General features: G+C 30.2%; 1 protein-coding gene across 1 annotated transcript in view; it reads right to left on the bottom strand.

Moving 5' to 3' along the window:
* The window catches only part of LOC129224955 (B-cell receptor CD22-like), a 39,824-nt gene extending 27,408 nt beyond the window's left edge, over positions 1-12,416 (bottom strand). Inside the window, exons 1-6 of the mRNA XM_054859503.1 lie at positions 12,392-12,416; positions 11,872-12,210; positions 10,139-10,249; positions 6,165-6,365; positions 1,863-2,153; positions 441-731 (exon numbers count right to left, since the gene is read on the bottom strand). Coding sequence (XP_054715478.1) covers positions 441-731; positions 1,863-2,153; positions 6,165-6,365; positions 10,139-10,249; positions 11,872-12,210; positions 12,392-12,416 — 1,258 coding nt within the window. The remainder of the gene's footprint in view (positions 1-440; positions 732-1,862; positions 2,154-6,164; positions 6,366-10,138; positions 10,250-11,871; positions 12,211-12,391) is intronic.
* Positions 12,417-17,257: the final 4,841 nt, after the last annotated feature.

The following is a 17,257-nucleotide window of genomic DNA, read 5'->3' as shown; positions in this document are numbered from 1 at the left end:
AGAACGAAGTTTTGTGATTTCCTCAAATAGTTTATGAATAATCCAGTCTGGTAATTTTCTATCTGGCAAATATGCTTATTTTTACGTATGGCAGTTTTACATGGTATTTTTTACAGCAGAGCTATAAATTTCGAGGGCGAATGAATTAAACGCGGGTGAGCTTGTTAAAATTAGTTTCACTTTTTAAAATTTGCACTTAAATGCCATTATGGTTTATGTAGGTGCGGAGATCATGCTAGCACACCACACATAATGTGTCTTTAGTTCTGTGCATTTTGGATGCAATTTACAAAAAATTTAAAATTTTACACATAAATGTTGTCCCAAGTTTATTTTGCAACTGAGGTATTAGGGAAAATCATTATCAGCATTATCCATTACTTACAAGAAGTAATATAGAATTACAAAAAATAAGTTTCATAGCAAAATCTAATACTTACGACTGACATTTAGCAACAGTTCTTGACTCATACCTCTGCCTTCATCATTTATGGCGTAGCATTTATATCGTCCTCTGTTGGATCGAGACAATCTTTTGAACACGAGGGTGTTTCGATTCACCACGTCCATACTTGACTCGGTGTTTGACAGTGGAGAACCGTTGAAGAACCAACCAACGTCCGATACGCCAGGGTTGGCGTTTATTTCACAAACTATTCGGATGTAATCGTCTTCCTTTGGCCTGCGATCGGGTTCTTCTGTGAGGAGTCGAAGAGATAGTTGTGGTAAATCTAGGACACAAAAGATGTAGCATTTGATGGATGAAGGTTGAATGCTATACCGTAAGTATATTTAACTGTTCTCTGTTTCTACCTAAATGATATGCATGTATATTATATTATCGATAAATTAGAAAAATGACAAAACTGCTCAAAGTTTACTACTACTCAAAAATATGCATTTTATTTTTGCTACTGATAATAGTGATTACCAAAAAAACAGCGATACCTCAATAAAAGCATTAGCTAAAATTTATAATTTTAATTTTTGTTATCAGCATTGAAAATTCTAGCGAGTTTCAAGAAAAAGTTTATTTTAAAATACATATGAAGCTCAAGAGGAACTTAGAAGCTCAAAAAAATGAAATATACTGGCAAAAAAAAAAAAAAAAAAATGAAGATCAATAACTAGTTTTGCATGATGGTGAATTTTCTTTGAGTATTTTCTTAAGTTGATTCGATGAGTAATTAACTGTTATTGGTTAAAAAGGCCTAAATGACGAATTGACATATAACTGAAGTATAGTATCTAAAATAAAATTGCTCTAATCAAATAAACAAAAAGTGATTTTAAACAAATAACTAAAGATTCGCTTTTGTACTTTTCAGATGAAAATGTTTGCTTCTCAGTATTGATTTTATTGTTGTTATATAATCTTTTTTCTGTTGTAGTGGAGGCATAACTCTCCTTGTTTATCAATTAGCATAAACCAGCAAAAAAATATTCATTTCCCTCCAGTGGAAATGCTACCTATCAAACTACATAAAATATGTCTAACTGTACCACTTAAACCCCCCCCCCCACCTGTTCACCAGTTTTTTTCAGTGAGAACGCCCCGCTGGTGCAGTGTCTATTTAATGTAGTAGGCATGAACGAACACTCATTACCAGACTGATCGGGTGACCTTAGGTCTTTCATTTGTTCAAATTTCAACAAGACCTTCCCAACCTGCACCAAGTGTAGCACTAGCTTAGCTTCTTCTGACCATATTCTTGATCAATTGTGGTTCCCAACACAAGATTTTGACTGTAGCAAAATCTGGTTAAATTTAATCTAGCAATAACGATCCAAGAGATTTGCAACAACAACAACATCAACCAACACATTTAGAAAGTAATGAGTTTTTTTTTAAATTTACTCACATGTAACATTGAGCACTTTGACGCTTTCTACTGAACTGTGTCTAATCTTTGGATTTTCTGCTCTACAAGAAAGGGCCTGTTTGTGAAACTCGGCCTTTGGTTGTAGACGAAGCACAGACTTTGTCGTATTCCCAGTTATTGTTTCAGTGTGATCTGACAGGCGAGAGTTGTTGAGCCACCAGCTTATCACTGCAGGAGGTCTGGATCCAAAGGTCTCGCAGGATATTTCGGTAAGCTTCGAAGTGGATAATGGTGATGAATGGCTTGCAATACTAATTGAGACTGGATACACTGTTAAAAAGTAAAAAATTTAGAATCATTTCTTGAGGATTGCAGTAGTTTCAGATCGAGTGTCTTAAAACGAAGATAAGAATTTTAAAATACTGTATTGTTAGATTTATACTTTGCTCATATTTGTATGTTGTACTATACAAAATCGTACCATTCAAATCCAATTGTTACGCATGTTAGGGAGAGAATACGATTTGCGTTATAGCATGTGTGGTTTCATTTTTCTGTACAAAAGTTATCAAATTTTGTAGCATTAGTGTTTTCTTTCTTATAAACTTTCTCTTTTTACCAATTATTCTACTCTCTAAAGTTTCCTTACGAATGAAATAATGAAAAAATTAAAAAACCACTTGCGCAAGAACATTACTTTTATACCTTCAATAGCAATATTTATTTACTTATTTATTTGTGCTACGGGCCCCGCAAAAAAAATTCAGAAACGCATTAAGTGTTTTTAACAACTTTTCACAAGTTATATATATATATATATATATATATATATATATATATATATATATATATATATATATATATATATATATATATATTAGGTTGGTTTAAGAAAGTTTTTTCTCAGCTAGAGTCCAGGACACCCCCTATTTATTTTTGACTTAATTATATAATAGTATTATGCTGTGGAAAAGTTTTAGCTTCTTACTCAAATTTTAAGATGGTGCTCATTGACCCCTGAATTTAATATCCCTAGCTGTTTTTTTTTTTTTTTTGCAAATAATAATTTTTTGCAATGTACTCGTATATGCATATTACACGTGTATATTATAATATGTAGCATTTTTTTTCTTCAGTTCAATGTATTTTTTAAACCCCCCCCCATAATTATGATTTTAGGGGGAGGGGGTTGAGCACCCTCTTTCAGTTGAAATAGGAAGCTTAAATTCTTCCAGTGTACTACTATCCACAAGTCTAAAAATATTGAGGGGTGTCTTCTTACCTAGGAGAAACTTTTTTTTACATGTAATTTTGAACCACCCTAATGTATATTATATATATATATATATATATATATATATATATATATATATATATATATATATATATATATATATATATATATATCGATTCATTTATAATTCAAGATCATGCTCGTATGAATAATCTGCTGTCTTTACTACAGCTCTTCTTTTCAAAATTGAGCTTTGAAAGTGCAAGTTTTAAAAAAAATTTATGATCTAGAAAATCCTCAAATCGCATCTTTAGATATTTTTGCAATTTTTAAGACATAAAAATTTCATTTAACAGTAGCTTTTATATCGTCACCTCAGAGCAACAATAAAATATCTAATCCCAGAAGCAACACTATCTTACTGTTGCTCTGAGGTGACGATATATATTGTCAAAATGTCAACATTCGATTTACGCAGTGACACTTCAAGTTATCGAATCCATTTCATGATCAAAAAAGAAAAATTTAAACATATTCTAAATTTTTTTTTCATAGTGTACCTACCTAAGACATAATTTTTTTTAAAAGCTATCTATTGCCCTTTTTTCTTTTTTTACAGACGTGTAAAATTGCTGAAACTTTGAAAAATATGAAAAACTTAAAATTGAATTCTGCTTAAAAATTCGGTTACTAGTGAGACTATTCTAGTTAAAACCAACTCATGGCCAGATATAAATAGAGTTTAGGTTCAACTTTACAAGCTGCTATACCTTAAAAGATGGCATTAGATTTAACCTTTTTTACAAACTCATATTCACACCGATCTTTCTTAAAACTTTGATCTCTCTGCCGTGAATGCAAAATTTAAAAATATCATCTACTCCTAAAAAATAAAAAGCATTTTCTTTTTAGTTCAAACTCTAAAAATAATCGAATTTTAAAAGACGTTTTTGAAAAAGACAGATAATTAACAAACTTATCACGAATCAAAGGAGTTTCATTCTTTATTTTTAGAAGTGAACGTAATGGATTAAAAAATGCTTTCCCTTGATTGAGTAAGTTTAAGCTTTTTACTTTATTTTCTGCTGCCCTGTAGCCTTTGAAAAGATATCACTTGAACCGTTTGTGTTTGCGAAACGAAAAATCCTTTTAAGCTCTTTTTAATCTGTCGGGATAAAGCTGAGAAATCGATAAAATCTTTTCCTTAAATGAAAATTTAAAAGCTATCTTACTTCAGAAATCAAGAATGTTTACCTATTTTAAAGAAAAACTGAGGGAAAAAACTACGAGACTATTTTTACTTTTAACTTCTTAAAAGGATCTCATACTCACTAAACATCGTTCAGTGCAGTGTAGTCAATTTTTTAACTTAAATGGGGGGGGGGGGAATTATGGATGCTAAGAAATTTATGTTTTTAACTTTACATGTTTATAAATCATTGTTGCACTTCACAAACTCGTTGGTATTATTAAAAAAAATTCACTTCTAAACTCAATAGGAAAAACTAAATTCAAATATTTTTAACAAAAAAAAAAACTATATGCACGTTAGTATAAAAATTAAACACAGTTTGATGTGATTTGAAGTGTCTAATATTAATGGCCAATTGCTGTTCTTGTTTTGATAACCAATCAAATCTTAGTAACCGCCATCAGAAGCTGACATCTTGCTTAAATTTGCAAAATCTGATAATTGCGATTTGTTCTATGGAACGAAGACCGTTTCTTATGTAAATATATCACAATTATTTTCTGTTAATTTTTTTGCATTGCAAATACTTGACTTCGTTTTTCTTTTTAATTCAGTATTAGGATCTATTTAAAATAATAAATAAGAGACTGAATTTTGTGAAAAGTAATTCTTGTGCAAAGTTTTTAAATTTTCCGAAACAGTCTACATCTTTGGACATTATTTATGTAATATGTGTAGTCTTAGTTTAAAACTTTGATTAAACACTAATTTGCAGGAAAATACATAATTTCAGAAGTAAAACTAACTTTTATCTCAATTACTATTTCAAATTAATGCTTTATGAAATACATTATTGTCACAAATCACCGTACAAAGAGTTTTGAAAATGTATCATAAAAAAGGAAAAGCAAAAAATATTTATGTTTTTAAATTTTTTATATGAATCGTATATTTGTTAGAAGTAACCAAATTTACCTATGTGCTTACGCATTAAAATTAAAAATAACAATAAAAATTGTGTACACCTGCCTGATGGATACATGAACCTTTTTATTTCTAACGAAAAACTATGTGAACTTTTAGATAAAAGAAATATAGTTTGCACCCTTTCACGGTGAAAAAGAAGTTCCTTACAACTCCCTAAATGCTTGCATGCACTTTTTATTGCATTTAATCCCGTTTTACATTTTTAACATTCAAGTTTAAGTCCATATTTACGAAAACGGCAATAAGAAAATTACATTTTGTTTTAAAATGCAAAAAAAAAAAAAAAAAAAAACAAAATCTTGTGGTGAAATGGTTGTCGACGAAACATTTCGTTTATTTTACATTGCACAAAAAGTTAGCGCATTATAAGTACATAATAAAAAAAAATCATATAATTAACTATTTTTATGTTAATCCACCAAAATTAATGCACGGGTATTATCTTTGCTAATGGTACTTCTAATAATAATAACTGGTAGATAAATAGCCTGCTTGAGGTTGGGAAGATTTTTGTTTTAGAATATATATATATAAATAGAAGTGAGTCTGTTAAAGATAAATGAATAAATCAACAATCATATAGATCTAGACTTATAATAATCTCTAGGAAGGCAATCAAAATAAAATAAATATTTAAAAGTTATAGGACGTACAAAAATCAAGTAATCAAAAACTTAATCAATTAAGATTCACACTGATGTCAAGTAAGTCAACCAAACTAAAATTAATGTGGAAATCATTTGGAAAGTAATTCATATTTTTTGTGTTAATGTTACGTTTCATTTGAACAATCACCAAAATATATTACTTTTAAGTTGCAGGAAATTGATAAAAGAAAAGCTTTTAAAACAGTATGTCTTAAAATATATAAAGAAGAAAACATAAGTTTTATAAACCACTAAAATATGCTGTTAAAATTGATACTTACAATACAGATCCAGAACAACAGATCGTATAGTGGGATTAATGAGTTTTGTGTTTTGTGCCTTGCAATGAAAGTTTGCAAATATATCCGTTCTGTTAAGTTTGTACAATTTAAGAAGATTTACGACGGTGTCACCTTTTTGTTGGTAAACACTATCGAGTAATTTTCCGTTCTTCCACCACGTGACATTAGGAGAAGGTGAACCTGTAAGAAGGAAATAAATCAATATCGAAACTTTGGCTTTTATTTTCACACTATGCTAAGAATATATGGTATTTCTGTCTAACAACAAAGAATTTTTCCTCCGCATACTGACATGGTTTTTTTAACAACATTTACATCTCTCTCATAATCGACTAATGTAGGTTTGCCTTTCTTGAGTCAATTGACATTAAATTTTCTTGTTTGAAGAGTTCTTAGAGCAACATCAATAGAATAAAAAAAACACTTTAAAAAAAGTGATACGGCTCATTGGACATGCAGTTGATTAGCTTTCTTATAATACGCAGGCAATTGAAGCTTTATTATCACTGCTGTCTGCTCACCTTTACTATGTTATTGACAAACGGTCGATTAAGACGATACTATCTGATTGAGAGGAAAAAGAAAACAAATGATGATCGTGTTTCGTTCATTTTAATGTCATTCTGCTTAAATTAGAGGCAACATTTGTGACTGAAAACTGACATCCTTGAAAGCTAATAGATGCTTCCATTTCCGTCAGTAAACCGGATGTTCACATTTCCATCTCATCCGTGGTAACACAAGAGGATAAAAATGTATTTTAGTCTGGCTTAATTGTACTTTGTCTCATTAAATATATAAAACTAAGAAAGTCTTTTTTTTTGAACAATAATTTTATTGTAAACTTTGAATTTTTCAAATATATCTGCTTTGTTAAGTTTGTCCACACACATATGTAACTGAAAACTGACATCTCACCAAGCTAATATATGCGTCCATTTCCGCCAGTGAACCGGATGTTCACCACTCTATCTCATCCGGGGTCAGGATCAATTGCACTTTCTGTCACGAAATCTCCCAAACTAAGAAAGAGCCATTCCTTTTCTGATCAGGCAGGGTCTGTCCCATGACCGTCACCGATTTTTTTGAAAAAATTGCAGTAGTTACGACCATTGAGAAGAAATAAAAAGGAGGGAGTAAAGACTATCATTCGTAAAAGAAAGACGGAAAAACTGCAAGTTATGTGATAGTTTGCAAAGAAAGCATTTCGAGAAATCAGGTTTATTTCGTTAGTTTCATGCAAAACGTATCAACCAATCGTCGATGCTAAGTCACGTGACTTGAGCACTTAGCCCAAGCTTTTGCTTAACTAATGATTATACTTACTCCCTCCATTTCAATTCTTGCTCTAAGGTTACAACTAAGGGACATAGGAAATATCCTAAAAGGATTTTGCAACATTTTTTTCTTCAGTTACAGCTTACTAAAATACTGCACAATATTGAGCATTTTGAAAAAAAAAAAAAAAAAAAAAACCCAGCAGAACACTCGATTTGAAATGCACACTATTTCAAAAGCATTTAACCTGTTTGAATATTTTTTTTCTAAAACTAAATAAGGACCCATATTTCATCTAGACATCGTTTTTGAAAATTTAAGTGGGTTTTTTGATAAAGAAAAAAAAATTTTTTGAGGCGAAAAAACTGCATTTTTACCGAATTTATGATTTTTTTCTACATGAAAAAAAGTTTTTTTTTTACTAAACGGAGATGGCAATCTAAAGCCTTTATATAATAGTTTTATAGCATATTTTGTTATAATCCTTAGATGCATACAGCCTTGCAAATAAAATTTGAAATTTTGAAAATTTTCAAAAATCAACGATTTTTGAAGTGAGATTACTTAAAAAACCCATTTTTTTAAATAAAAATTGGCTCATTTGAACCCCCTTTAATGCTTAACAAGTGGATGTACACCGCATCCCGTTTTTTCCTCAGAAAATATTTTATGATTCTTTTGAAAGTAACCTTATCGACGATGGCATGCATGTAAAATGAAAATGTCTAATAATTTCATTCACTGAAATTCTGATTCTATTTATGCTAATAGCAACAATAATAGATTACTTTATTAGCAACAACTAAAATCTTACTGACTTTTAATAATATACGTGTAACAAACCGCTTTTGATGACCTAGTGTATTCGTCTTTTTGTTTGATCTTGTGCGCAATTATAGAAAAGCCTTTGGTGACCATGAGACTTTATTAATAAAAATATTATTCCGCTGATCAGGGCTTAACTATTATTATTTGAGCTGAGTTCCCATACTTTCTTGCTTATTTCTCTTAAATTGTTTGTATTTTCGTCCGAATTCACGCCACGTAAGCATTGAAAAATGTTCTGAAGACTAGAGAGCTCCTACACTTCTTTTGTTAGAAATTGGGTCCCTGGCTATAATAGCTACATTTGGTAATGTGTTTGGTTAGCTATTACAACCATCTTCAATTAATTACTTCTCTCATAAAACAGGTGTTTTGTTAATTTTCAAACTATAGGAGAGTCTTGCGTTTTCAATTTTGTGTACCTATACTTATGTATAAAAGTAATCATGCGAGGTAGGATCCAAAAAATCAGGAGCATCAGTCACCAATGACAACCAAAAAGAGAAAAAAAATTTGATTCGTTGCGGCATATGTAGGTAACGGTGAATGCATAGCGTTGGAGCCAAAACAAACTAATATTGAAACAAGAAAAAGGAAAGATTTCAGCTGTTACTGATGAAGTACACCATTATCGTAGCTATTACGCATTAATATGATCTGAATTTCAGTGAATTAAATTATTAGACATTTTCATTTTACGTGCATGCCATGGTCGATAAAGACTTTCAAAAAATCATAAAACATTTTCTGAGGAAGAAACGGGATGCGGTGTATATCCACTTGCTAAGCATTAAAGGGGGTTCAAATGAGCCAATTTTTATTTTAAAAAAAGTGGGTTTTTTAAGTAATCTCACTTCAAAAATCGTTGATTTTTGAAAATTTTCAAAATTTCAAATTTTATTTGCAAGGCTGTATGCATTTAAGGGTTATAACAAAATATGCTATAAAACTATCATATAAAGGCATTAGATTGCCATCTCCGTTTAGTAAAAAAAAAAAAAAAAAATTCATGTAGAAAAAAATCATAAATTCGGTAAAAATGCAGTTTTTTCGCCTCAAAAATATATTTTTTTCTTTATCAAAAAAACTTACTTAAATTTTCAAAAACGATGTCTAGATGAGATATGGGTCCTTATTTAGTTTTAGAAAAAAAAAATTTTAAACAGGTTAAATGCTTTTGATGCGGTGTATATCCACTTGTTAAACATTAAGAGCGGTTCAAATGAGCCAATTTTTAGATTTTTTAAAAATGGGTTTTTTGAGTAATCTCTCACTTCAAAAATCGTTAATTTTTGAAAATTTTCAAAATTTCAAATTTTATTTCCAAGCCTGTATGCATCTAAGTATTATAACAATATATGCTATGAAATTATCGTATAATGGCTTTAGGCTGCCGTCTCCATTTAGTATATATATATATATATATTTTTTTTTTTTTTTCATGGAGAAAAAAATCATTAAATCGGTAAAAACGCAGTTTCTTCGCCACCAAAAAATTTTTCTTTAACAAAAAAAATGACTAAATTTTCGAAAACGATTTCTAGATGATATATGGGTCCTTATTTGTTTTTAGAAAAAATAATTATTCAAATAGGTTAAATACTTTTGAAATAGTGTACATTTCAAATCGAGTAATTTGCTGTTTTTTTCCAAAATGGCCGATTTTGTGCAGAATTTTAGCAGGCTGTAACTGAAGAAAAAAAAATTCTTGATGGTCATATGACACTTTTCCTTCCTGCCTGCCTGTTTGAAATGGAATGACTCGTAGAACTTATTGTTTGAAACGGTAAAAGAACTCTACAAGTACACATATTTCTGTTTAAATAAAGGTGGATAATTTCTGGACTTACCTTTATGCGCTTCACATATTAAAGACACATCAGTTAACTCTTCGTAAGGTCCTGCAACGTCTCGAATAAGGCTACCTTCACCATCACGTATAGTAAGGCTCTGTGATGGAACTGTAAACAAAATCATTGTTATCTTGGGAAAAATCTACATATCTCGAAGCATATTTTTATAATAATACATTAAGGTGGAACATTTGTGCAGAAATCAAAAATTATATGAAAAGAAACTAATGAAGGTAATCTTTACAAATTATAAAGTTGGAAGTTTGTCTGGATGTCTCGGCCGATTTCATGAAATTGGTTACAAAATTCGTTTATAGCATAGGGGTGTGGATCTTGAAGAGGTTTTTTTAAAAATCGATTCAATTCTTTTTTAATTCCAATTTTAAGCTCATTTTTCACATAAATTTGATAATATGGGGGGAAAAACATTTCATGAACATTTTTTTTTAAAGTTTACAATCATTCGAAAGGTCGGAAATTTTTGCGTTAGATGAAGTTTATTCGAATTCCTACGAAAATTAGGAAAAAAAAATACTATAGTTTAAAAAAATTCATATACTAAGCCACAGTTTAAGAAAGTCAAACGATTCTAAATGATTAAGCTCGAGAATAAATCAAAAAATAAAGTTGAATAAAATTATTTTCGTAACAAAATTTAACTTTTGTATATTACAATGGTTGCGTCTTTTAGTCACTTAGATTGCTTCATTATTATTATTATTTTTTTTTTGTTTTAAACAATTTTAAAAACATAGTATAACATTTTTGCGATCCAATCCCGTTTCTTTTATTAATAAGGATTTAAATTCAAATTATTTTAACTGTTAAGAAAAAGTCGTCTGCGTTTATTTCCTTAGTTTTCATGAAATTATTATCAGTAAATTATTAAATCATTGCGATTACAACATTCTTTCCATAGTGATTAGTTTCGGAAAAATGTATTATTTAGCATTTTAAAGCTGAAAATGATGTGCCAAATTTAGTGACTTGCGTACAACGTACATCAGCACATGCAAACGTTTTTCCGATTTCTTTGACATTTTGTTTCTAAAAAAATACAATTTTTATCGCAGTACTGATTAATTAACTGGTAATCGTATTGCTAAGTTTTCAAATACTTCAAAAATATAAAGATCTTTGAAAAAAAAAAAAAAAAAACTTAACGCATAGTCGACGTTAATTGTTAATGTGCAGGCGAACCAAATTAAGTTTTAATTTTCTACTACGAGCAAAGCCATGCAGGTACCGCTATTGAAAAAAATAAAACTTATGACTATGCAGTTAGTATAGCAAGGTTTGGAGACGCTTCATCTTAAATTTAAGAACCTCAAAAAGATCCATAGCAGTAGTGACACTTATTCGTGCTATAAATCAGGGCTTCCTAAATTTGGTGCCGCAGGATGAGGTGCGGGAAGCCTCTAAGTGACCACGGTGTCAATAAGTCCGTATGCATAATGGAGATAAGAGTGGGGTGCCGTGATGAAATTCTAATTCTACAAAGGGTGCCGTGACTCAGAAAAGTTTGGGAATCCCTGTTCTACATACAAAATACATTAAAAAAAATTGTTAGATAAAAGTATTCTAAGAATAAGCATTTAACTTTAACAATTTCAATAAGTGCATATATAAATGTGATTTTATTATGCTTATGTGTAATGTGAGTTATGAACCAGCGATTTGTTAATGTACTTCAAATAATCATAAATTATCAAACTTTAAACAATACTTGCCTACAGCAGTTAATGTAACTTTAGACACCTGCGTAGCTGTCCACTGATAATCAACTCGGCAAAAATATATTCCACTGTCTTCCAGTCTTACTTTGTCCATTAATAGATAAGGATCTTCTGTTGTCACGTAAAAATGCACGCGACCGTCATACGTTTCGTTCCGAATATGAACGGATTCTGCTAGCGTGCGATCTCTGGCGTCTAATGTGTAGAGGGGCGTTCGGCCATGACCCTTGTACCAAAAGACGAATTCAATGTGCAATTCGGCTTTTTTAAGGACGTCGCATGGCATTTTGACGCTGTTGCCTTCTAGTGCTTCGACAAAAGTTTCGGGGAAAACTGAAAAAGAAAGATGGTTTAGAATATAATGTAGTTGATGTGTTAATTGTAGTGCCAATCTTGAATTAGCACTTATGTAAGTGGAAGAAAAAACATGAATCTAAAAAAATGAGATAATTCGATACTTAAAAAGACCATAGCAATTACATTTATGAAGTGTTTAAACGATATAGGTACATACGCACTTGAGGAATATTTTGCGCCATGACTTTAATTACATAAAATAACCTGTAATAAAAATCAATGAAAATATTGATACATAATTAGAAAATGACAGTTATTTTGTTCAACTCCTAAAAAAATGTTGCACACTAATGACATTGAAAATTCTTTTAATTCGTTATTTTCAACATTCAAAATATAATAATTGAAATCAGCCTAACGGTAAAATACTTTTGGTTTGCGTTTGTGAAAAAGTTCTGAGTTAATTGCACCCATAGTAAGGCAAAAATAATCGGCCGTAATACATCGACAACGGATTTGCCAATACAGCGTAAAAGTAGTTCATGTCTGCAGAACAATTTAATTACAAAATATCATTTAACAAAATCCAGCTTTCTGCCACATATTCGAGGACTAATATCAAGGTGTAAAAGGATAGAGTTAGTTTACTCTCGAAATTCCCAATTTTCCTGTTTTATTTCCCAAAATTCTCGGGTGTATTTCTGCTGTTCGAAATATATGGGCTCTTTGAATCTCGAACTGATATCATTTTCTCTTGGTATAGTGCTGAGGATACGGAATGGGATATTTCTTCACAGGGTTATCACTAATAACTTTAAATAATGCTTAGCCAAATTCATTTACAGGTTTTACAATCCATTTTAACACGAATGAAAATGATATTCTACGTTTTAGTTGCAGCAATCTATGTTACATTCAATGCACAAAAGTTGAAACGGATTGGTTAATGCACGTTTTATTTGTGTAGAAGACAAATGTACTTTTTAGGGTCAACTTTTTAGGGTCATGACCCCAATGTACATGCTCTAATTTTGTACGAGTTCCTGTTATCATTAGAGGGAGCTAGATTTCAAATAGGTTTGTGTCTATCAGTCTGCCATGTCGCTCTGCAGACTAAGCTATAACTTTCAAAGTCGTAGCACGGAAATCCTCATGCGAGTATTTTTAAACCCGAAACGATGCCGTTTAATCAAAATCTGTCAGTCTACGAACTTTTGTTTAATTATTTGATGTACTTCTTCAGATGCAAGGAATATGATCGATGATAAAATTTCTCTTTTCACCTTTGTGCAAGAGTGACCAAAAAGCTATTTCATGAACATCCTATAATAATCCATTAGTGCACCAATTTTTTCATTATTCAATACATGACTTTTTAAGAAATAGTACGAACTCGTAGTCTGCAATAAACATCAAAACGCAATAAAACCCCATTTTTTTAGGTATTTCTTCTTACCAACTGCTGTTTGAATCTTTCCATTTTTTTCAAAGTTATAACAGATACATTACTAATATCAACATTGGATCCCCTAGAGCAGTTTGCATCGAAACCGAATCAGTACTGGTTTCTATTCAGATGCAACCCGTACTTGAATGTGTGCATTACTTTTCAAAATGCATATTAGTTACGCTTGACATAGTGTGTTCGACGTCAAATCAAGAGAAATTTACCCGTGGAACCATTTCTTTTCAGTGTTTTCAACAGTTTTTTTTCTATACCTTGCAATATTTTCAGTTTAGAACTCCTACATAATGTTGTATACCTTTCGCCTACAAGAAAATTCGCCCCCACATAAACTCCCACATAAGATTCGCCACGTCTGTCTGTTTACAGTTATTATGATGTGCTTATAAAGTTAAAGTTGAAACAAGTTGGCCAAAATATAGTCCTTGAGAAGTTTCTGGATTTTTTTTAAAGTCCAAACTTTAAAGTATGAAAATTTATTACTTATGATCATAATTTGCGCAGTTAGAATTGTCTTTTTGAATGCTTCATGAAATACAGAATTACAGCAAAAATCATAAAAATTCACACTACATGTTTTTATTTTAGTTAATATTTTAACAGTTTGAAGTGAGAAGATGAAAACTCATTTAAAATGTTGTAAACTTTTTGTTCGAGTAACGTAGGCTTATGCTTAGGCAACTTTTAAATGATACTTAAATTCAAACGTTTTTTGGCTAAAAGAAACAAACATACCAGTGCAACAAAGCTGAAGATAAAGAAAAAGGAAATAGTTTGGAAACTATGAGCATTTGAATTGCCATAAAAGGATAATTGTTTACAGAACTAGGTTTCGCAAACCAAATGCAAAAACATTTGACCATTAGAGTCTTAGTTACTTTTGAGCATAAAAATTTAATCTTTGAATTTAAACCTTGTAGTTTATGTAATTGCACAAAATTTTAAGGAAAGCAATTATTGCATTCCATGTTGTAGCGTAACGCAGATGGCATTTTATTCCAGAAGGAAGTTTTGAATGTTAAAACTTTTTTTCAATTGGAAAAACTTTACCTGACCTTCAGCTTGCTCAGGGGACATCACACAGCACATTAGAGCAAGATAGGCTTCTATACCCAGTTTATTCAAGATTTTCAACTCTAAACTCCATTATGCATTAATAAAGAAGATTTTCACTATTATATTTTTATAATTTCCTAATTCCTTACTGAAACTATAAGAAGTGATTAGAAGTAAAATTAAAAATAACTTATATTAAGATTATTTGTAAACGTTTGAAAATTATTTCATTTAGCATAACGCAGATGGCATTTTATTGAAGAAAGAAGTTCTGAAAGTTAAAACTTCTTTTCAATTGGAAAAACACTTTACCTGACCTTCAGCTTGCTCAGGGGACATCACACAGCACATTAGAGCAAGATAGGCTTCTATACCCAGTTTATTCAAGATTTTCAACTCTAAACTCCATTATGCATTAATAAAGAAGATTTTCACTATTATATTTTTATAGTTTCCTAATTCCTTACTGAAACTATAAGAAGCGATTAGAAGTAAAACTAAAAATAAATTATATTAAGATTATTTGTAAAAGTTTGAAAGTTATTTCATTTAGCGAGAAAAGATAGGCGTTTAGTATTAAGGAGACGTGGGTTTTAAAGAAAATAAATTCTTAATACTATAAACAAAAACATGCACCAATTGGAAATGTAATCATAAAGAAATCATGAAAATTATATTTTACTGTTGTGAATTTAAATACCAACCTGAAATTATTAATGCGAAAAGTACTTAACTCTTCCGTTGAAATTTAATATTGAATTTCTTTCACAAAAAAAAGTAGTGAATCAGATTGATGAATTTCTATCTGAAAATCAATGAAACATGGTCACGAAAATTCCTTTGAGAAACATAAATTCCAGCTGTGCGCTTGAAAAACATTAAAGATTTAAAAATGGGATTGGCAACACTTTTAAACTATTAGTGAGCAATAAATTGAAAAGTACAAACATGTTTTACAAATGATTCCTCCGATGGATAGAAATGTCTCATCATTTATGATTTTATCAATGAATTATGAGAAATGATTTGAAAAGAAAGGTCAGAAAATCGGCAGAAAAATTATTTATTTAAAGCAAGAAGTAAAGTGACAGGAAATAATTTTTACATTGTCGTGTTTTTAAGTTACAGTTTGTGTGTTAGAAAAGTCAAAATAAATATATGCTAATGACCATAAAGGAAAAAAAAATGTTTCGGGTTTTAAAAGAAAACCTTACATTTTACTTTTTTTTTAAAGAATGAGAACGTTTTTCATAAAATATCTTACTATTTATATTTTACGCTTTTAATATTATCAAATGCTCTTCAATTCTAAATTTATACATTATCCTTAATTAAAATCCGTGACATTTAATATTAAGTACAATCAAATAATAACATTGAAGTTTAATAAACTTAATATTTCGAGTACATTAATTAAAACAATTTTTAAGATTAAAAAAATTAAAACTTTAAAAGCTGGCACTGGAATTCGAATACTCTTTTTAGTGCGTAGTTTGATGAGATGTTTCTAAATAATCACTAAATTCGATCCAAAGACAAGAAATTTCTGGACGATTCTTAACTATTCCCAATAATGCATGTTCGCAGATTTTTTTTCAAAGGCTCACAAAGCTAGGTGAGACTTTAAGGGTGATTTTGAGACCCAGTCCCTAGATTCAGTTTTGCAATTGTTTGTTCTTTTTGCACTTATTTGGTATAGTGGACGATATATTTCTTTAAGACATTTTACAACCATTCGGAGCATTAAATCCAACAACACTCAAATTGTCTTCATTATTAAACGGCATGAAGTACATTTAATTGTGTGATCTAAAAACATTTACCATATTTTTATTTTTTTTTACAATTTTGGGCTGTAGTAAACGTTTAAGATACATTTAAAATATTAAAAATTGGTTGATATTTTTACTCTTTTGGTAGCTATTGCATTTTGAAAAATCAAATGTATATATATTTTTTCCTTTCACACAACTCTATATTTACGTATTAAGTCTCGATATTGGGAAGTAACGTTACTATTGACTTATTTATTCACTTCATTAAATTTGCCATAATCGTAGTTTTTAAACAAAACCGAGTAAAATGAACAACAGTTTTTTTTTGGTTAGAAACACAGAAACAAAATGCTGCAAAATAGCAATATAATTTACTTATAAAACAAAAATTGGACTTTAGCATCTTTTCCGGCGTTAAACAGCTCGAAATTTTATTCTATTTTAGCGATTTTAACCGTTTTTCTAAATATATTTATCACCAAAACGCATTTTCATCACCTCATTTTTCTTAACTTTGTTCTTTAATTTCAATTTGCTTCTTGATCTTTTTAAAATCTTACGAAACCATTAAGGTTCATTTATGTCTAATTATGAGTCTATTTCATAACTGAAATTGTCCATGTAATGATCCCCAAAAGTCATATTAAATTTTGCAGTAATGAGGTCTGAGAATTTCTACTCCTTCCGTAATGATCGCTGTTTCATGCTCTTTAGAAGATGCATAATTTTTAGAGGCCGTTTCCTGCGTTTTTTTTTTTTTTTAAGAAGAAACGAGGGGGTTAAGAAA

The sequence above is a fragment of the Uloborus diversus genome, chromosome 6 (assembly GCF_026930045.1).
Source record: "Uloborus diversus isolate 005 chromosome 6, Udiv.v.3.1, whole genome shotgun sequence".
NCBI lineage: Eukaryota > Metazoa > Arthropoda > Arachnida > Araneae > Uloboridae > Uloborus > Uloborus diversus.
This window is presented reverse-complemented; position numbering and strand designations above follow the sequence as displayed.